This window comes from Siphateles boraxobius, unplaced genomic scaffold, assembly GCF_051911475.1.
Source record: "Siphateles boraxobius isolate OS27281-9 unplaced genomic scaffold, OSU_SipBor_1 26, whole genome shotgun sequence".
NCBI lineage: Eukaryota > Metazoa > Chordata > Actinopteri > Cypriniformes > Leuciscidae > Siphateles > Siphateles boraxobius.
In genome coordinates this window covers 4,175,617-4,198,267 of record NW_027508876.1, presented here as the reverse complement: position 1 = coordinate 4,198,267, position 22,651 = coordinate 4,175,617, and the positions used below count along the sequence as shown (strand labels likewise).

Genomic DNA, 22,651 nt, shown 5'->3' with positions numbered 1-22,651 from the left:
AGGAGAGTTGAGGACCAAACAACCCCTTCGTGATATCTATTGGTGGCCAAGGATGGATGTTCAGGTTCTTGATGCTGTCCGTTCTTGCCACGTGTGTCAGCTCAATGACAAAATTTTCAAAAGTCACATCCTGCTCCTCCACAGCCAGTGCCGCTGCCAGATGGACCATCGCAGAAAGTACCTTTGGATATTATCAGACCATTTGACACTGCTGCATCTAACTGCAGGTTTGCTATTACATTAACTAATAGAAAATGGCCTGAGGTCTCCTTTACTCACACTGTCACTACAGATTCTGTGATTTTGTTTCTGTCATCAGTCTTCAGCCACAATGAAAATCCATTGAGTATAGTTACTGATAATGGTGTTCAGTTTACATCTGCTGCTTTTCTAGAAGGAAGGAATATTCTTCACCATTGTTCCTCTCTCTACTACCTGTCAGCTAACGGTGCTGTAGTGCTGTCAAACCTTGTGCTCACTGGCGTAGCCACGGGTGTGCCAGGGTGTGCCAGTGCCACCCACAGTGACAGCTGGCACACCTAATAATGGATTCAGAATTATTTTTTATAGTCTTAATAAAAAATGTTTTACTAAACTTGGGCTATTGTTGATTACTTAAAATATTTTTTTTAAATCAACACTTTCAAGCGCAAGTTAAACAAATTTTAACTGACCTTGTTTCCATGGCGACGCGTCATGATTGTCACGTGACACACCGCAGCCACAATAACTGACAGAGATGTATCGCTATTCGCTTTTATTTAATTTACCATGTCTGATATTCCAATTCTTCGTTTAAAAACCTCTATAAATGATATCTATAATCTATATAACAAGATGATCGCCGCAGTTTAGAGAGTCCTCTGTCAGCTGGATTTACAGCACCTGAAATTATCAGTTTCTCCCGAAATACATGAAAGAAAGTGGCCGTTGAACTGGGAGAAGAATAGAGTAAACTTTATAGTTCCGCTATGTGTGTCTGATATATAAATAAAACACATCAGCAAATTACATTTGAATAGATTGTTATTGCTGCTTCCATACTAGCCATCTGTGTATATTTTACTAACTCCAAATGTATTGCTTTACTAGTGCTTATGTGTATTTAAATGTCTGAAACCTAAAATAAACATTATGTGGTTGAAAACAATGCATATTAGTTGTGATATGACAAGTGCTGAGCGCGTCCGTCTCTGGCTCAGCGCCAGCTAACCCCAACCGCGTCCGCGAAAGCAGTTTGAATCTGTCAGTTCTGTGACGTCACTTAACATTCTAGTCATACTCTCAGGGGCACAGAAATAAAAATCCAATAAAGGCTATGGTGCCATAATAACGCTCAAAAGGTTGAAATGTAATTTACATTTTAAATTATTTTCGTTTAAAAAATATCTGCCGACATTCGTACTGCCAACCAATCAGCAAACAGCAGCTGCTGTGACCCTAGCATCTCCATAGAGATATTTGCCGCGCATATAAACAACAGAGAATTTTTGACTGTACATTGCTAGCAATATGTCGCAGAGCTCCCTGCTTAATTTCTTTTGCAAAAAACCTCGGCTTGATGGACAGACGGACACAAGGCCTAACGTTACACCTGATGAGGATGTTTCTCCCTCCCCGGGCCCAACATCAACAGGTGTGACTCCTCCTGCACTGCTGGCTACGGAAAAAAATGTAGAATCAGAAGACAACGAAATGGCCTCCATATCAGAGCTTAAGCCTACAAACCTTTCTGCAGTAGATGAGCCTGCATGTCAGCCAAAACTGTGTGCTTTTCCAGTCACGCAAACAGTCAGTGGAAAGAGGAGGAATTTTTCTGCTAAGTGGTATGGCCGGTACACTTGGTTAGAGTACAGTATCACAATGGATGCTGTTTTTTGCCATTCCTGTCTCCCCTTTAACACTGATCCCAAGGAGGACAGATTCAGCAAAGCAGGACTTAGAGACTGGGGGCATCTTGGTCAGTTTTGTATAAAACATGAAGCCAGTAAAGCCCATGCTGCTGCTGTGGCCCGACACAAAGGTTTCATGGAGATAAAAAGGGCTGGAAAAGGTGACATCATACATCAGGTAACAAAAGACGCACAGGGGCATTTTACTGACCTGATTGAAAGAAACCGGGCACATGTCAAAGTTATCATTGACATTTTGCTTTTCTGTGCGAAACAAGGGATTGCACTGCGTGGTCACAAGGAAGACATAGAAAGCCTGAACAGAGGAAACTTTTTTGAGTTGTTTAAAGTGCTTTGTCAATATGACCCCGAGATCAAACGACGCCTTGATGAGCTTCCAGCTAATGCAAAAATGATGAGCCCAGATATTCAAAACGACCTCCTTGAAACTGCAGCATCACTTCTCCGACGAAAAATCAGAGCAGAATTGCATGCACAGGCTGACACCTATTATGCCGTTTTAGCTGATGAGTACAAGGACCTCTCGAAGAAGGAACTAATTGCTGTCTGTGTGAGGTTTATATTTAATGGCAATCTAAGAGAGAGAGCTGTTGGATTTGTGGCAACAGATGATATGACATCCTCTGGCATAGCAAGCAAAATTTTGGAAGTACTGGAACCGCTGCAGCTGGATCCTAAATTGTGTGTGGGTTTCAGTTTTGACGGAGCGGCAGTCATGTCAGGTGGGAGAGCTGGGGTGCAGATGCTCCTCAAAAAAACATTCCCCCATGCAGTGTATGTACACTGCCACTCGCACCGCCTGAATCTTGTTCTTTCAACAGCCTCAAAAGTGTCTCCTACTGTGGTCACTTTTTTTGATGTTATAAATTCACTGCATCATTTCATGACTGGAGCCAACAGACACGCACAGTTTCTACAGATTCAAAAAGAGCTACATCCCGACAAACCCTGCCTGGAGCTTGTGCGCTCCACGGATATTAGATGGAGTTCAAAATCTGAGTCTGTGAGTCGAGTCTTGACTTTGTACGACGTCATATTGGAAACACTGAGTGAGTTTGCAGAAGGCTCAGGCCAGACCAAAATAGATGCAGAGTCTCTTTTGCAACAAATACAAACCAAGAGGTTCATCTTTCTCCTTGTTGCATTTTCTAAGCTGTTCAGTGCAAGTGAATTTGTGACAAAAGGCCTACAGTCCCCATCTGTTTCTGTTACTGACTGTGTCCACTTGATTGAAGGTTTAAAAGAAACTTTTACTACATTTAGGAATAACTCAGACGGGGAATTTGAGAGAATCATTGGGCTTACTGATGACGTCATGAAAAAAAACGATGTGCACAACTGGGACGTAGTGGGTGCACGTAACAAGAAATTACCTGCCAGGCTTTCCGACTCGCATGTGACCTCTACAGTGGGCAGGTATGCGCCCATTAGGACTGACTTGGATTTGCAATCCTTGTGGATTTCCATTCTTGACAGACAGCTAATGGAACTTAACAGCCGGTTTCAGAGCGACTCCTACGGAATAATGAAGGCTGCTGCCTCCTTGCTGCCCGGATCTGACGCGTTTGGCCAGATGGACATATTGCAGGTACCGAGTAAGCACTATGGACTTGTAGTGGAAGGTCCTGAATTTGCAGTATTTGTGCAATTGTTCAAACGAAAGGTCGATGGGGGTCACCTCTACCCATCCTTAATTGAAGTCTTAGACTCATGTGACAAGGACGTTTTCCCCAACATGAACAGTTTACTGCGTGTTTTGATCACATTGCCTGTTACAAGCTGTTCTGTGGAGCGCTTGTTTTCAGCAGTGAACCGAATCAAATCCAGCAACAGAGCAACCATGCTCACAGAAAGACTAAATAGCCTCTCGTTGCTGACGTTTGAACGAGAACTAGCAGATACACTGGACCTAGATGATATAATTGATGCATTCAAGGCCAGGCCACGCCGTCTCTCCCTTTAAGCAGCTAACAGGCACTATGTTATGACTATGGTGATCCTGAGTGTAATGTATAGTTATATTTTATATAGTTTATGGTTATGTGGGGCATGGTTATGGTTAATCATTTTGCACAGTAATCTGACAATAAATGTGGCACACCCAGTTTTTCAGATGCACACCCAAAGTCTCTTTTCTGGCTACGCTACTGCTTGTGCTCAAACACATTGTTCAACTGGACTCCAGCAACACCAGTCAGTTAAACCTGTGGTAACTGACTTCTTGCAGATATAACGTTCCACTCCACATGCTGCAACTGGTACTTTACCCTTTCAGCTACTCTATGGCAGGAAAATGTACAAAAGGCTGTCTATTTGCCATCTGCTGCTCTGCACTCACCAACTGCCATGAGTGTTTGCCGAAAGGTTGCATGGCTGCAACACAAAATAAAAACCGTTTATGCGTTGTCAGTGATGGAAAGTCATGAATTGCTTCCCATCTCACTGCATTTCCACGCACACCAACAACTCCGGCTGAGAACACAGCTCACTACACACACAATCATACCACTAGACCTAAATGTTCGGAAGCGTAGTTGGTTAAAGAAGTAGCTGAATGAGAGAAACTTAAGAAAAAAGCAAACATGGTCACAGCTGGAACAGTGGTGAGGTGAGACAGTGATGTCAGGACAGTGACGTCACATTTGATACAACTGACCCGAGTTTGACTCCGTCTTTTTCCGATCCCTTTTCCTATGGCATATCAGATCAGGTAGACATTTATTTTTAAATAAAATAATATTCAAGTTTGAAAGTTTGAATAAAGTGACTAACAGCTATTCAATAGGCCTATAACTGAAATGGAATGTGGGGTTATAGTGTTGATTGGACGTGACGTGTGCAGCTCATATTTTGATGTGAATACTAGCATATGCATAAAGGCTGATTTATACTTCTGCGTCGGACCTACGCCCATAGACAGTAAAAGAAATGGACACAGCGACCCCATTGATTTCAACGGAGAAGACAGAAGCCTGATTATTGCACTTCCTGCCTGATGGCTGAGCGACTGCGCAGGCTCAAACTGAACTTGACGACAGTCTGACAGTTGTAAATCTTCTAGTAGCTGTGCCAAGACAAATCTGAATCGCCTAATTCCTCAAAAACGTTGTTGAAATATTTTGTCCCGTTGCTTTTATGGACTCTATCTATGGGCTTCTCCCTTGACTTTATGCCTCTCTGTCCCCCCGATTGCCTCATAGACAGTAAAAGATTGCCTGCGAGCTTCTCCTCCTATCTTTACGGTAATGTCTCTATTGTGCGACAGAAAGTCGCGTGGTTATGACGCAATCGTTAGCCTATTTTCACAAAAACGGCTTCTACGGGGCCATAACGTAAGATACAAAGTAATGGAGCCTTTTATACATTGTCGTGTTTCTTTAGAAATAAATAATGGACAAATCAAGTCTTTGGATGCCACAGATGTAAAGTTATTCGCTGTCAAATTGATGCCAAAATGAATGGGAATCAATGGAATGCTAACAGCAGGTGAAGTTCTGCCACAATGGCGGCTCCCAAGAGGCTTCAGTTTCCGGCTGATGGATTACCCCCTTGCCTACGCCGCAGCCTCTACGCTGTAGGCTACGCGACGGTTTTTATTGCATGGAGAGGGAGCATGTGAAACCCGAGCGATGGGTTCTAGCAAACCAATCACCGTGCTTGCGGTCCGTGTAGAATTGACGCGTTGTTACATTTTTGGAGAGGCGCACATGAGGGTACACCATAGGCTACATGTGCTACACACAGCCTATGGCATGAGTTCAACGCAGAAGTATTATTTGGGCTTTAGGCCGAACACATAGCCTTTCATAGTATACTCCATATATTACTTGCTCCCTTCCTGGACCTTCGAGCATGTCTTTACTGATCAGAGGGTTCAATATGGTTATGGTTAGGAGTAGGTGTAGGGGAGGGTATAGCAACAAGTAATGTATCCACTGTATGATATAATGTATGATATTAATGAATATAATCATATACACTGGATATGTTATTGCATACTGTTTTACAATGTAGAACATACAATGAGGTGCCAATAGTTATTGCCACTATTTGCACCAATTATAAATATAATCTATTGCAATTTGCACTTAGTACAAATAGCCTCTGCCTTTTTTATACCAGATTTTTCATTCTCTAATATATTTTACATTAGATTTGCAATAATAAAAATAGTTTATTTTGTGATCCTTATTTTATGCTTCATATCAGTGGTGTAGCAGACAGGCATGCACTGTGTGAATAATGCTTTACTTGGGAAACTTTGGCTATGTTTGGAATAACATACTACAATTTTACGACATACTAGCAATACTTTTACTATTGCTGCAGATTATAGTTCAGGCTCGGCAGAGCCCTATAATGCTGGTCATCTACTTGAGAACATAAATTCAAACAATAAACTGGCAATACTGGAATTTATTAGCCATGATTACATTGAAAATACATGTGCAAAAAAATACAATGTTACACTCCTAAAAATAAAGGTTCTTTATTGACATTGATAATCTCACGAATAACTTTAACATTGACGGAACCCTTCCATTACACAAAAGGTTTTTTAGATTTTTTAAATGTTTTTCACACCAAGATAAAGATGGTTCTTTTAAAAACTATTAACTGTTTACCTTTATTTTTAAAGTCACCATGAAATCAAAATTGACGGTTGTTTTTCCCCCCATTATTTTTAATGGAATATTGCAGTATTTATTATAAATGATGTATCTTTTTTTTAATTATTCATGTACCCTCTTGAATCAAATAACTTTCCCTTCCTCTTGCAGTGACATCTATTCTCTTGTCTGATGACATGATTTGTGGTGCGAGGATGGGACAACCTGCCACTCACAGTCACATGAGATCACAGCAAGAGCAAACCCCTGTGCACATGGTGTAGATTTTCTGCATGTGCACAACTGAGCTACATTCAGGCCACTCTATTAAAGAGGTGGTAAAGTATGATTTCACTTTTCTAACTTTAGCTAGTGTGAAATGTTGCTGTTTGAGCATAAACAACATCTGCAAAGTTACAACGCTCAATGTTCAAAGTAAAGGGAGATATTTGCTTTTAAATAAAAGGACTACAAAAAACGGCTGGTAGGGACTACACGACATTCCTCCCGGATTTAGTGACATCAGCAACCCTAAAATGTACATAAACCCCGCCCCCGGGAACACGCAGTCCATGTTGAGAAGAGGAAAAGTTTTTGTATAAGAATGTATTTGTGAGTCAGCTCAAACTTTAGCATCCTTTTTTTCACATGCAATAGAAAGTCACTCTGTGTGCATCTCACAACAGTTCCTATATGAGCGATTTATAGATTAACATGACAGAATATCCTTATTGAAGATAGTTGATGAATTTATGTTGCTGATGTGGAGTTAACTAACAATTCAGAGAAGTCCTGTTGCATTCTATATGTTGTCACTTCTTGAGTCTCTCCATCTTTGTCTGACTCCGTTTTAACATTAAAGGCAGAACAGTTTATGTCATTTTAGTGTCTGCGTTAGGTAATCACAGCTGCTAAGAGCAAGAGTTCTTGAAACCCCACCCTCTGCAGCAGCTCATTTGCATTTAAAGGGCCAGGCACAAAACGGTGCATGTTTGCAAACCCTCAAAATGTGACAACTTTAACATGCTATATAAAAATATCTGTGGGGTATTTTGTGCTACAACTTCACACACACACACTCTGGGGACATCAGATTTATTTTACATCTTGTGAAAATGCCACTTCACCACCCCTTTAAATCAACATCCAACCTATCACAACAATGTTTTTTTTAAGCACTGAGTAATTTTCAATCTAAGGACTTGGAGCAACATATAAAATCATATTTTGATTATTATCAATATTCATGTATTTCACTTTTTTATACATTATTTATAACATAAGTTTAGCCTCAGCCTTAAGAGATTTTGTTAACCTGTTTGATTGATTCGTTAGAAAAGCTTCAAATCAAAAGAGTGAATCATTTGTAAATCTGATATTTCTAGTTCTGATCTTAAACCGCTAAAAATACTTGACTTGATTATTTGATTACTGTCACGGTGTTGTGCGGGTTGAAGAAGGACTCAAAGTCAAAAGCTCCAGTTCCAACAGTTTACTCAAATAACTCACAGGTACATGCAGGATGACGGGCAGGAACACTCACACAAAACACATCTAAGTAAGACTAACAACCGACAAAGACTGACTGAACTGAACAAACTAAATACAGACACTGATGAACATAACCAGGTGATACAGATGAAGGTGATTAACAGGACACAGGTGATGAAGTTGGACTAATGACGGTTGGCATGGTAACAAGAGTGGCAGGGAAACAAAAGAAATGTGACTAAGAATGAAAACAGAAGATCAAAGCAGACACAAACGTGACATTACTCCCCCCCTCCGGAAGGCGCGACCTCGCTCCTGAAGGACCCAGGGCGGAGCAGGATGAGCAGGCGGCCAGGGCGGAGCAGGATGAGCATGCGGCCAGGGCGGAGCAGGATGAGCATGCGGCCAGGGCGGAGCAGGATGAGCATGCGGCCAGGGCGGAGCAGGATGAGCAGGCGGCCAGGGCGGAGCAGGATGAGCAGGCGGCCAGGGCGGAGCAGGATGAGCAGGCGGCCAGGGCGGAGCAGGATGAGCAGGCGGCCAGGGCGGAGCAGGATGAGCAGGCAGCCAGGGCGGTGACGACCCTTCGGGCGGCCACGGCTGTGAGGACCCTTCGGGCGGCCACGGCGCAACCGAGTGGCCGATGAACCATGGCGCCATCGCAGGCTTGGAGGACTGAAGCTGCGCCGCTGATCTGCGGGACTGAAGAGGTGACGTAGGGATGGATGACCGGGGTGACGATGCGGTGAGGGAGGCCGACGGGGAGATCAGAGGAAGGGAGGAGTCCAGGTATGCCGAAGGGGTGCAGGGTGAGGGTGCAGCCCGAATCCTGGAAGTCCGTGGCAGGAACTGGACTTCGACCACCGAAGGCCGACCTGGAGTGGCGATCGAGCCCAGCGGAGCTTCCGGGCAGAGGGACCGCGGAGGCAAAAGGAGTCATGGATCTAGGTGAAGGGCTGACAGGCCGAGATGAAGGTGTGGGCTCTGAGGACTGAGGTGTAGCTGGGGACTCGGCCACTAGCCACGCTGGAGCTGCAGGCTGGCAGGCCCACAGCGACTCCAATCGCCAAAGGTGCTTAGGTGAGCTGAGGGTATGAGAGGCGGTGGCGGAAGAGTGGAACGGTGACAGATGAGAGGAGGTGGGAGAGGGAGGCTGGGTGGGAACACAGTCTCTGGCTGGGCAGACGGGACATTAAGCGGCGAAGGCTCTGGGCTGGACTGCGTCAGCGGCGAAGGCTCTGGGCTGGACGGCGCCAGCGGCGACGACTCTGGGCTGGACTGCGCCAGTGGCGAAGGCTCTGGGGTGGACGGCGCCAGCGGCGAAGGCTCTGGGCTGGACGGCGCCAGCGGCGAAGGCTCTGGGCTGGACGGCGCCAGCGGCGAAGGCTCTGGGCTGGACGGCGCCAGCGGCGAAGGCTCTGGGCTGGACGGGGCCAGCGGCGAAGGCTCTGGGCTGGACGGGGCCAGCGGCGAAGGCTCTGGGCTGGACGGGGCCAGCAGCGAAGGCTCTGGGCTGGACGGGGCCAGCGGCGAAGGCTCTGGGCTGGACGGGGCCAGCGGCGAAGGCTCTGGACTGGAGGGTTGTGTTCCAGATCGGGGATCGACGCTCTCCAGACACCGGATAACGGTTTCCCTCCAGTTCAGTCCGGTGGTGTCTGGGAAGTCGATCTGGTGGTGATAGGTGGCCCCGATCTGGAACAATGTACACAACCTCTCGTCGTCAAAAGGTGCTGTGGATGGCAATACAGACAAACCCCTTGACGAACGAGAGGAAGTGTTGGCTTTTCTCAGCCAGGACGATTATTTTTACCCCGTCGTCCATAGGGTGGTCGGTTGTTCTGTCACAGTGTTGTGCGGGTTGAGTCAAAGTCAAAAGTCAAAGTCAAAAGCTCCAATTCTACCAGTTTACTCAAATAACTCTCACAGGTACAGACAGGCAGGATGACGGGCAGGAACACGCACACAAAACACATCTAAGTAAGACTAACAACCGACAAAGACTGACTGAACTGAACAAACTAAATACAGACACTGATGAACATAACCAGGTGATACAGATGAAGGTGATTAACAGGACACAGGTGATGAAGATGGACTAATGACGGTTGGCATGGTAACAGAAGAGTGGCGGGAAACCAAAAGACATGTGACTAAGAATGAAAACAGAAGATCAAAACAGACACAAACATAACAATCAGTTATATAAAAATCTACAAAAATAGGTTGGCAATGGCTTAAATAACTTTTTAATTAAATTTATATAAATTTATATTAATGATAGGACCTAATATTAAATGGCAACTTGTGTCATTACTTCACATCTGGTGGCTATAATGTTTCTAAAGAATGAATGAACTGACATATGCATTCTGCTTGATTAAATGATCTTATTATTTTTGTGTTTATGCCTGCAAATCCAGAAAGTATTTGCAGGCATATAATCTTACTATTTTTCTTACTAAAATCAATTTTTGTGTTTATATGTCTGCAAAAACCTAGAGTTTGTTTTGGTATTTTGCAATTGAATGAAAGAAAGAATGACTCAAAAATCCTATTTTTATTAATTGTTATTTTTCTGCTGTTCAAATTGCTTAAAGTGACTAGAGAAAAAAGAGATGAGTGCCTGTGTTTTAAATCAATGTATGATTCCCGTGATTTTAACTAATCGCCGTGCAGTTAATAACTATTTATTGTGCAGTCTTCGCGTAAATTACTCACGGCCGCACTTTCTGTGTTTAGCCAACCACTGACATGATGAAGGGGGGCGTTTGAAGTGGCGAAACAACCAGTCTATTTCCACTAGCTGTGGAGAAGGGGAGGGTCTCTTTTACCCCGGACCGAGACTGCATCAGTTCAGTACAGTGAAAGCAGGAGACAGACGCCGCATCGGCGAAAGAAGACGCGCATCACGACGCGCGACTGGAAAAACAAGACGGTGGATGTTCGCAGAGTATTGAATGCATCCTGACTGCATTCATAACGGTGACTCGGTTATAATCTACTAATGTCTATTCCTCTACTGTAGTGGTTCTCCATCACCGCAGCGAACCACAACATAAGCAAACGTTTTTTTTCAAAGCATTTCTCTTATGGTCGATATTGATGGACGTAGAAACGGATATGATTTTGTAAACGTTCGCGGTAATTTTGACCGAGGACTGAGGGGAGGATCTGCGCACTGCAGTGACTCTACATTCAACAAATGCCCACGACTGGACTGTGGATGTGATGGATATTGGATAAAATGTCAGCAAACCACGAGATTACATCTGGGTTTTCATTAAGAACAAAGTTTGCTTGCATGGAAACATCATTTGAATTGATAATGTGTGTGCAGTTGCTCATTCACTGTAATTGAGTGGTTTAAGTCACTCTATCCTTCAACAGATGAAAAGCAACCAGTTCCTACAACTTCAATTGTCTGTACTAGGGGAAAAGAATGGTGTTTATGACAGAAATCTCAAAACATATCGGAACCATCCCACGAAAATAGTATCCCAGCCTGGAATCGTAATGAAAGTGTTGCGGAGAAAAAGAATAGTACTGTTTATAGCGTATTTTCTGCTGTTAGTTCTCACAATGCTGAACTTGGCTAACTACAGATGGACTAAAGAACCTCAACAGTGTAATCTCCAGATGAGAAGCACTCCGTATCAGGGAAGGTCGGACATCCGATTCCTCTACAGACCATCTCTCGCTAAGAAGAGACAGCTTGTCTATGTTTTGACCACATGGAGGTCCGGTTCATCATTTTTTGGAGAGCTATTTAATCAACATCCAGAGGTTTTCTTCTTGTATGAACCTATGTGGCACATCTGGCAGAAGCTGTACCCGGGTGATGCTGTGTCCTTACAGGGAGCAGCGAGGGACATGCTGAGCTCATTGTACCGCTGCGATCTTTCTGTTTTTCAGCTGTACAATAGCCCTGGGAGCAAAAACTTCACCTCCCTTGGACTTTTTGGGGCCACACTTAATAAAGTCATCTGCTCGTATCCTCTTTGCTCAGCTTATAGAAAAGAAATAGTCGGGATGGTGGATGACAAAGTGTGCAAAAAATGTCCTCCACAAAGCCTCAGTCTTTTAGAGGAAGAATGCCTTAAGTATAACACTATAGTCATAAAAGGGGTCCGGGTTCTGGATGTCAATGTTTTGGCGCCCCTTATGGAGGATCCGTCTCTGGATCTGAAGGTTATTCACCTTGTGCGAGATCCCAGAGCCGTGGCCAACTCCAGGATCAAATCGAGGCACGGGCTGATTCGTGAGAACTTGCAGGTGGTCCGAAGCAGGGATCCCAAACTCCGTCGGATACCCTTTGTGGATCCCGGCCACAAAATTAGTAAAAAAGATGGTGCAGATTACCATTCGGTTGGGGCTATGGAGGTGATATGTGATCAGACGTACAGGAGCCTGAGGAGTGCCTTAAATCCACCCGACTGGCTGAAAGGGAAATACCTGGCGGTGCGCTATGAAGATCTGGTGGATAACCCTGTCAAAACGCTCCGGAATGTTTATCAATTTGCCAATCTCAGTGCCAACCTAGACATTGAGTCTTTTGCTCTCAACATGACTAATGGCACAAGCTCTTCCTCAAAGCCATTTATTGTGTCGGCCAGGAACGCAACACAGGCGGCCAGTGCATGGAGAACAGTGTTGAGTATTCAACAAATAAAACAAGTAGAGGAGTACTGCCATAATGCAATGGCCATCCTGGGTTATGAACGTGTAAGAACAGCTGGAGAAGCAAAAGACCTGAGTAAATCTTTATTGACTGCCTCCAAACTGTGACAGAGTTCTTGCACTAGAGATGCTTTCAAAAGCCCACCTGAAACTGTGGATTTGTTTGTTACAATCAAAGTGCTTTTGAAGGATTTCACGATCACTTTCTGGAATGTCATAGCTCTTTGGGGTCATTCAATAGCATTGTTAGTTTTCTAAACGAACCAGTAGATGTTTGATACAGCAGCATCTGTTAACCACAGCTGGAAAATTTATATTGTACTAAACAAATGTTGCATTGCCCTTTTTCCCTTAAATGGATGCTTAAGGTTGTTTGAAAGGTTCTAGGTCTGTTTTGGATTTTCAGTTAATTTACTGTATGTAAAATCAAGAAATGAAAATGAGCAACAACAATACTGATCAAAACTGTTATGCAGAGTGCAGGTAATGCTATTTCTTTAGAATTAATTCAAAGACAATCATTAAAGTTCACAATGAATGCCAGTGTTATGTGTTGTGTAAGGCATATTTTTCATTACCAAATAAAACGTTAAAGCAATTCTTTAGAAAATCTTAAGAGCTATATTTAATTTTGCTGCTTTATTTCGTCCCCTTTACGTCTGCCTTCATCATATTAGGTGAAATTTATTGCATTTAAAAAAAGCAAACACACAAAAAAAAAAACTGCAAAACTGGCCTAGTTTTAGTTAGTTCTGAGAAAAGATCTAGCAGCATCTGTTGGCGGATTCGTTTGGTTTGGTGTTTTGTCATGTACAATGTACAGTACTGCAGTGACCTTCAGACATGTTGTCATATATTTGCAGTGACATTCAGATATTTTGTCATATATTTCACCAACACTTGGAAGTAGGTTCTTTTAACTCAAGTACATTCAGTGCTAGTGCTGTCAAATCGATTTATCGCGATTTATCACATCTAACATAAAAGTGTTTGTTTACATTATATATATATATATATATATATATATATATATAAGAATTTAAAAGTATATATTAAAAATATATGTATGTGTATACACACACACACACACACACACACACACATTTGTGAACAATGTTATGTAAACAAAATCTTTTATATAAGAAGCGATTAATTAAGATTAATCATTTTGACAGCACTATTCAGTGTAGGCAGTGGCACTTGAGAGTCCTATATTGGTCAAAAATATAATATGGTTTTTCATTGGTTATTCAGGGATGTGAATAGGAGTGAGAGAACACTGATGCTATCAAACATTGTTTCATACAGGGTGACACTTGATTACCATTGATTGGTAAATTGGTAAACCATGAGACTAGTTTAACTGAGTAAAGTGACCGGTAATGTCACTGCACAAAGGGTTGATCCACGAACTGTTGTTACAGACTGCTTTCAATGGTAAGACTCCAAAGTAAAAAGTAAACAATTAAATCCCGTTCACATCAAAGGGCAATAACTATAACGAGAAAAATATAATTCTAAAAATAGTTCTAAATTAAAAAAAAAATATAGCAGAGTCCATACCACAAATATTGTGATAACGGCACCAAGAAAATCTATTGTTGGAATCACTTTCAGAGCATTTTTTTCTTCTCCAGCTGATGACATATAAAAGCCTTGACAGCCAATCAGTATCCATCCGATAATATTGCTTTAAAGCTTGAGCATTTAAAGTGGCAGATGACAACTGCAGCGCGCTTATAATAAACAAAATTATATTTTCAGCTGGTGTGGATGCTAATATAATTGTTGTTATAGTTATCTATCTTTATTGTTATCGTTCTTTGTGTGAATCGGCCTTTATTCAGAATAAACCAATTGTCTTTCCACTTTGACTGTGGAAATTTGTGAAGTGTCAGATTTTAGGCAGCTTTTAATCATTTCATGAAAATTGTTTCTTTGATACACTATAATGCATGCTGGGAAGAAAGTAAATAGGGCTAAACCATTTTTCATCCTAAAAAAAGAAGAAGAAGAAGAAAAAAAGCAATTATACAGATCAACTGCTATTTTGGTTGGATTTGGACAAAAAATTCAAAATGCACTACTTTGTTGTTAGAATAGTAAGTAGTCTAAAAAAAAACCTAAAAAAAAAAAACACAGTAAGTAAAACTTTGGTTATATTTGACCCAAATTCAATGGCAAAACCTACCAAAAAAACATTGCTGTATTAAATGTAGTTATTTTCACTCACATTTTACTGACAATAATAGTAATTAAAAAAAAAATATTTGGTTATGCTAGCTCTCTGGATACTCTTTCTTGTACCACAGGTCATTTCCAGGGATATTTAGGACTTCTTTACAGCTTTCATATTTCTCAAAATGTAATTGGTCTTATGGGTTCTGTAAGAAACAAAATGTCTTCAGCTAATCTTGCTTGCAAGTAAAAATGACATGACGTGAAGGCCAAGTATGGTAACCCATATCTGGAATTTGTCTTCTGTCATCCAAGTTGGTACACACACATATTAGGATTAGCGAGCACACAAACCCACTGCACAGACACACAGAGCAGTGGGCAGTTATGTTGCTGTGGTACCAGGGGTTAGTTTGCCTTGCTTACACTCAGTAATTTCCTGCCGCTGTTGAGAATCAAACCCCCAACCTGCAGGTCACCAGTCTGACTCTCTAACCATTAGGCCACGACTGTGCTAGCTACCAACACAGTCTGGATACAAACAGACAGGAACACGCTTGTGCACAGTTTGTTCACCATGTATATCATAATGACTGGGTACCAAAGCATCTCTCTGCTGGCCTCTGATGATGTCTTGTGCAGTTGTCATGACAACAACTCAAGGAGGTGCAGCTATTATTGTGTATGAACTGAAGCAGGTGGTGAAGACTCAACCTTATGAGAAAGAGAGACAAAGAGAGAGTAGCTGTATACACACTCTTGTTGAATTAGTATATGGTCCTACACTATAGGTGGCATCATCACATGTTGGAATTGTCCATGTTATGACTGGATTAGATGTTATGCCTGTGATATAGGTTTGACTGTAGTTTTTACATTGTGCCTCTTTCACTGCACTTAACAGCATGGAGGATGTTCTCTGGTACAGGATTCAGAATTGACTCAGTGTGGATACGAGTTGTTTTGACATTTGACATTTTGATTTAGGCCTGCTGCAGAATAACAGGAAGAGGAATATACTCAATTGACTCAAGTAAAATTCTGACACTTTGATACCCTCATACTTTTCCCCCCTCAGCCGGGTAGACATATTTCTCTCTTCTTACTGTCAAATCATTCAACACTCCTATCAGATTTTAATTTTTTCATTCTGCACCACAAAAATATTGTTTTAGGATAGCTTTATAGCAGTACAGAATCATCATAATTATGGAGTATGTAAAGTATAAGGGAAAATAGGGGAATAAAGTATATTCATTTATTCAGGGATTAAAGTGAAAAAAAATCTTCTGACTGAATTTTTTTTCAAGCTAAATCATATTCCTTTAACTTTATTTAAATAGTTGAGACCAATAGCGTTTTAAGGGGAGATGTTTTAAACCGCTTTAATATTGCCAGTTTGTGTATTTTAAAGCTATTTTAATCTATGGAAAAAAAATACTTAGCTTGACAAATAATCAACCATCTACATAACTTTAAAGTGCATGTTTTTATTTGTCTTATAAGACCAAAGAATGCTAAACTATATTAATAGATAGTTTGTTCCATGGCAAATCGTTTCGGCTGAGGGCAAAGTGAAGTTTCATAACTTTATATATTTAGGCTATTTAACTTTAACTTTGTAGCCTATTAGAGAGCTGACTAATGTTTGACTGAATTGTTTGCTTTATTTCTCATTGTAGCTTATTATAGCCTACCTATTACTTATACTTTTATACTAGATATTATTGATCATTAAAACTGACATTTAACAAAAAGAGACAGGGTTGTGTAATGTTATATATTCTAAAATATTCTTTATATATATATTTTACTATGCATTCTCTTCACTGTATGTGTACATGCATAATAAAATAAAACGATACAACCCTGTCTCTGTTTGTTAAATGTCAGTTTTAATGATCAATAATGTTTCATATTTTTTTTAATGAAATAAAAAAGAAGCAGGGTTGTGTTTTATATTTCGTGTTGTTTTATATTTCGTGTTGTTGTTATAAATATATGCAGTGAAGATAATCAATGTGCGTTGCCTGAACCACATTTGTGTGGCCATTAATATGTTTATGATAATATGTTCATTTATAAATGAAAAGAGGCAGAGTGGTGTTTTATATATATTTCGTTTTATTGTTGATGAAAAGAGGCAGAGTTGTATTTTATACCATATTTCGTTTTTTTGTTGCCTAAAATATACCGGAGTAGCCAGAGCGTGCTGAGTGACGCGATCAAGTACGCCGCTGTTCCATTTGCAGAATAACCGGACTCGCGTCCTCGGGAGTTCGTTCTCCCGAGTCGAACTTGGCAATTTCGAACTACCAAGGACGCAAGTCCGAAGTTTGCGTACTTGGTATTGTGAAACGGCCAATATTGAGCCGCGTTCTGTTTTCTATCATGCGCTGTGCACGTTTGCGTTGACTTAATATGCACGCAAACGCACCAGGGTTCGATAGAATCGAGTTGAGTGAAACCCTCCAGACCAACGCTGCGGGGGGCGCCGGGAACAAACGGACTCGGGCTCGGGCTCGGACCGCAGTAAACGTGCTGTAGCCAGTACTTCTCCAAAACTAAGATTAATTGAGTGAACACGGACCAGTTTTTCCGTGAGCGGGAATTGAAAACCCGGAGTGGACCATGAGCGAAGTTATTAGAGAATGCTTAGAGTGGAGAGAGGAACGTGCTTTCGCTCCAATCCAGGCTTTATAACACCCCCCTCAGCAGGGTGAATACACCTCGCCTTTCCTTAATTTAAGGAAAATTAGTATTTTTTCACACTATTTGAGAAATGAAAGTCTATTTACGGCTTTAAAATTATGAAAAGTGAATTTAAGACATTAATGTCATGATTCTGCCATCAGGTCTGTGAGTTCTAGTGTTTTGGCAGGATCATGACAGACCCATGTTCTGTGTGCAAGCACATGGCCTTGTGTTTTGGTCATGTGCTTGTGTTGTCTCGTCTCGTTACCCCGCCCCCTTGTTATCCTGATTCTGTCATTAGTGTTTCACCCGTGTCACCTGTTATGTTTGATTAGTCTTCCTATTTAATCCCCTTGTGTTTGCTGTCTTGTGTCGGTTCATTGTTATACATTGATCGTGAGTACCCTGTGTACATCTAGTCATTGTTAGCATCTCTTGAAGTCTTGTTTGTTTTCTTGTTCATTTGTTTCCTAGTTTAGTCTAGTCAGTCTGATATTCTGTGTTCCATCTGTTTTGCCCCCTCGTGGGTTTTGTTTTCCTGTTTTTGTCATTAAACCGTGTCTTATTTTATACTGTCTGCGTTTGGGTTCCAGAGCCCGCTACGGCAAGCGCTGTTCCAGAGCCCGCTACGGAAAGCGCTGTTCCAGAGCCCGCTACGGCAAGCGCTGTTCCAGAGCCCGCTACGGCAAGCGCTGTTCCAGAGCCCGCTACGGCAAGCGCTGTTCCAGAGCCCGCTACGGCGAGCGCTGTTCCAGAGCCCGCTACGGCGAGCGCTGTTCCAGAGCCCGCTACGGCGAGCGCTGTTCCAGAGCCCGCTACGGCGAGCGCTGTTCCAGAGCCCGCTACGGCGAGCGCTGTTCCAGAGCCCGCTACGGCGAGCGCTGTTCCAGAGCCCGCTACGGCGAGCGCTGTTCCAGAGCCCGCCGCGGCGAGCGCTGTTCCAGAGCCCGCCGCGGCGAGCGCTGTTCCAGAGCCCGCCGCGGCGAGCGCTGTTCCAGAGCCCGCCGCGGCGAGCGCTGTTCCAGAGCCCGCCGCGGCGAGCGCTGTTCCAGAGCCCGCCGCGGCGAGCGCTGTTCCAGAGCCCGCCGCGGCGAGCGCTGTTCCAGAGCCCGCCGCGGCGAGCGCTGTTCCAGAGCCCGCCGCGGCGAGCGCTGTTCCAGAGCCCGCCGCGGCGAGCGCTGTTCCAGAGCCCGCCGCGGCGAGCGCTGTTCCAGAGCCCGCCGCGGCGAGCGCTGTTCCAGAGCCCGCCGCGGCGAGCGCTGTTCCAGAGCCCGCCGCGGCGAGCGCTGTTCCAGAGCCCGCCGCGGCGAGCGCTGTTCCAGAGCCCGCCGCGGCGAGCGCTGTTCCAGAGCCCGTCGCGGCGAGCGCTGTTCCAGAGCCCGTCGCGGCGAGCGCTGTTCCAGAGCCCGTCGCGGCGAGCGCTGTTCCAGAGCCCGTCGCGGCGAGCGCTGTTCCAGAGCCCGTCGCGGCGAGCGCTGTTCCAGAGCCCGTCGCGGCGAGCGCTGTTCCAGAGCCCGTCGCGGCGAGCGCTGTTCCAGAGCCCGTCGCGGCGAGCGCTGTTCCAGAGCCCGTCGCGGCGAGCGCTGTTCCAGAGCCCGTCGCGGCGAGCGCTGTTCCAGAGCCCGTCGCGGCGAGCGCTGTTCCAGAGCCCGTCGCGGCGAGCGCTGTTCCAGAGCCCGTCGCGGCGAGCGCTGTTCCAGAGCCCGTCGCGGCGAGCGCTGTTCCAGAGCCCGTCGCGGCGAGCGCTGTTCCAGAGCCCGTCGCGGCGAGCGCTGTTCCAGAGCCCGTCGCGGCGAGCGCTGTTCCAGAGCCCGTCGCGGCGAGCGCTGTTCCAGAGCCCGTCGCGGCGAGCGCTGTTCCAGAGCCCGTCGCGGCGAGCGCTGTTCCAGAGCCCGTCGCGGCGAGCGCTGTTCCAGAGCCCGTCGCGGCGAGCGCTGTTCCAGAGCCCGTCGCGGCGAGCGCTGTTCCAGAGCCCGTCGCGGCGAGCGCTGTTCCAGAGCCCGTCGCGGCGAGCGCTGTTCCAGAGCCCGTCGCGGCGAGCGCTGTTCCAGAGCCCGTCGCGGCGAGCGCTGTTCCAGAGCCCGTCGCGGCGAGCGCTGTTCCAGAGCCCGTCGCGGCGAGCGCTGTTCCAGAGCCCGTCGCGGCGAGCGCTGTTCCAGAGCCCGTCGCGGCGAGCGCTGTTCCAGAGCCCGTCGCGGCGAGCGCTGTTCCAGAGCCCGTCGCGGCGAGCGCTGTTCCAGAGCCCGTCGCGGCGAGCGCTGTTCCAGAGCCCGTCGCGGCGAGCGCTGTTCCAGAGCCCGTCGCGGCGAGCGCTGTTCCAGAGCCCGTCGCGGCGAGCGCTGTTCCAGAGCCCGTCGCGGCGAGCGCTGTTCCAGAGCCCGTCGCGGCGAGCGCTGTTCCAGAGCCCGTCGCGGCGAGCGCTGTTCCAGAGCCCGTCGCGGCGAGCGCTGTTCCAGAGCCCGTCGCGGCGAGCGCTGTTCCAGAGCCCGTCGCGGCGAGCGCTGTTCCAGAGCCCGTCGCGGCGAGCGCTGTTCCAGAGCCCGTCGCGGCGAGCGCTGTTCCAGAGCCCGTCGCGGCGAGCGCTGTTCCAGAGCCCGTCGCGGCGAGCGCTGTTCCAGAGCCCGTCGCGGCGAGCGCTGTTCCAGAGCCCGTCGCGGCGAGCGCTGTTCCAGAGCCCGTCGCGGCGAGCGCTGTTCCAGAGTTCCAACCATGTTCCCCGTCAGAAGTCTCCGGACTGTCTCCTCGTGTGTCCCTGTCTCTACTGCCCCCGGACTCCCGTTTGTTTCCCCCGTCATGGTTCAACCTAGGACTGTTTCTCCGTCTACTCACACCACTCCACCCAAGTCCGTTCGGGTCCCCCGTCCTAAGCCCACACCCTGTAGTTCCAAAATCACCGCCCCGCCCACCCACCCCGGATTCTCGCTCAAAGACTCTGTTGTCCCTCCGCCTCCCCTTCCTTGTTTGTTTTTTCTGATGTTTCACCCCAACCCGGTCATTGTTCACGCTTGTATGCCCTTGTTATTATTTGTCATGTTTTGTTGGGTCTGGTCTATGTCTCTGTCAGTCTTGTCCCGCGGTTAATGTCTCCTTGGGGAGCGTCTGGTAGCCGCTCTTTAAGGAGGGGGTACTGTCATGATTCTGCCATCAGGTCTGTGAGTTCTAGTGTTTTGGCAGGATCATGACAGAACCATGTTCTGTGTGCAAGCACATGGCCTTGTGTTTTGGTCATGTGCTTGTGTTGTCTCGTCTCGTTACCCCGCCCCCTTGTTATCCTGATTCTGTCATTAGTGTTTCACCCGTGTCACCTGTTATGTTTGATTAGTCTTCCTATTTAATCCCCTTGTGTTTGCTGTCTTGTGTCGGTTCATTGTTATACGTTGATCGTGAGTACCCTGTGTACATCTAGTCATTGTTAGCATCTCTTGAAGTCTTGTTTGTTTTCTTGTTCATTTGTTTCCTAGTTTAGTCTAGTCAGTCTGGTATTCTGTGTTCCATCTGTTTTGCCCCCTCGTGGGTTTTGTTTTCCTGTTTTTGTCATTAAACCGTGTCTTATTTTATACTGTCTGCGTTTGGGTTTATCCCCACGTCTCACCGTGACAATTAAGGACAGGCGGGAACCCTGCAATTAACGGAAATCCGTCATAGACTCGCTGCAATTAACGGAAATCCGTCGTACTTAAACTTTAATCCCTGTTTATTAAAATAGTGAAAATAACTATTTAAATTAAACACACTTTTTTATGGCATTTCAGTTTTTGTGATACTGTGTAAAGTTAAGTGTATAGTATTGTTTAAGAGTAATTTGTACTGAAAATATGAACATCTTTTTGAATTCCATTCCACTTGAATTCGACATCCTTTCAAATTCATTTTGAATTCAATTCTAAACTGAATAATACTTTTGAATATAAAAAGTTATTCTTATTCTAGTATCTGTCTTTTTTAGTTTCAAAATATCTTTATATTTAATAATGTTATATTACTTTAAATATATAAATTAATTGGATATCCAAAACTTATTTTTAATCATATAGTCTATATTTATGGATATTCAAGTGAGTTTGTGACATCATCAAGAAAAATCTCTTAAGAACAAGTAATTTGTGGAATTACAATAACTGCAAACTGCAAAACAAATACTGCAAACAAACAAACAAACAAACAAACAAAAATAATGCAAATGTATTAATTAATACTTTAATATAATTACCTTTTGTTTGGGCATATACCACTGGTATTTGATTTTAGGCATTTTATGCTATATATTTTTTTCCCCGTTTTATTTTTGCCGTGTAACAACACAAATTTCTTCTGCATCCACAGTGTTACCCCCCACCCCCATCCCCCATCCCCAATGTAAATGAGCCTGAACTTGAATTAACTGGGGTCAAACGGACCATATCATATGACCCATGCACTCAAAGAAAGTCCTTTCCGTCAATGGAAATAACCCAATGTTGTAAATGAGACACCAAATCTGGGGGCGGGGGTTCCCTTAAAAAGAGCCTCATGTAAGGATTGATTATTCTCCCAGGTGAGATGAAGGTAAGGTTGTCAGTTACACTGCCTATTTACATTAGAATAATGTTCAGAGTGCTTTTAAAACCTCAAGCCCTGTTGCTCAGTTTATATGCTGGCAGCACAGCAGTTACCTCCAATGCAAAGGAAAACTACATCCACAAAAAAACATCCCCCAAAACAACATTTGTATGAAATGAAGACGTGAATGCTATCAGTCCTTCAACAATAATAACAAGCATTGATGGAAGCACTTTTATGCAAAGGAAGGATGCTTTTCTTTAAAGGACAAGTTCGGTATTTTACACTTAAAGCCCTGTTTTAAGATCGTTTCCGATTAAATAGAACGGTTAATATTGAAATTTGGACAAATGCCGCTGTCCCGAGAATTTTCGGTTTCTGTGTTCAGCCATCCATTATAAAAATACTCCACACAGACTCCGGGGGGTTAATGAAGGCCTTCTGAAGAGAAGCCATGGGTTTTTGTAAGAAAAAATACCCATACTTATAACTTTATAATATAAAATAACTAACTTCCGCCAGACGACCGTACGCGTACTACGCAAGTTG

The 22,651-nt window shown here is 44.4% G+C and overlaps 1 protein-coding gene across 1 annotated transcript; it reads left to right on the top strand.

The window, feature by feature from the left end:
* The first annotated feature begins 10,943 nt into the window (after positions 1 to 10,943).
* On the top strand, positions 10,944 to 13,301 carry chst2b (carbohydrate (N-acetylglucosamine-6-O) sulfotransferase 2b). Its single transcript, XM_077244038.1, has one exon. It carries the CDS (start codon positions 11,402 to 11,404, stop codon positions 12,797 to 12,799), a length of 1,398 nt encoding a protein of 465 aa, XP_077100153.1. The 5' UTR covers positions 10,944 to 11,401; the 3' UTR covers positions 12,800 to 13,301.
* The last annotated feature ends 9,350 nt before the right edge of the window (positions 13,302 to 22,651 follow it).

Excerpts from the sequence above, each read along its gene's own strand:
- chst2b (XM_077244038.1), top strand. The coding sequence starts at position 11,402 with ATGAAAAGCAACCAGTTCCTACAACTTCAATTGTCTGTACTAGGGGAA.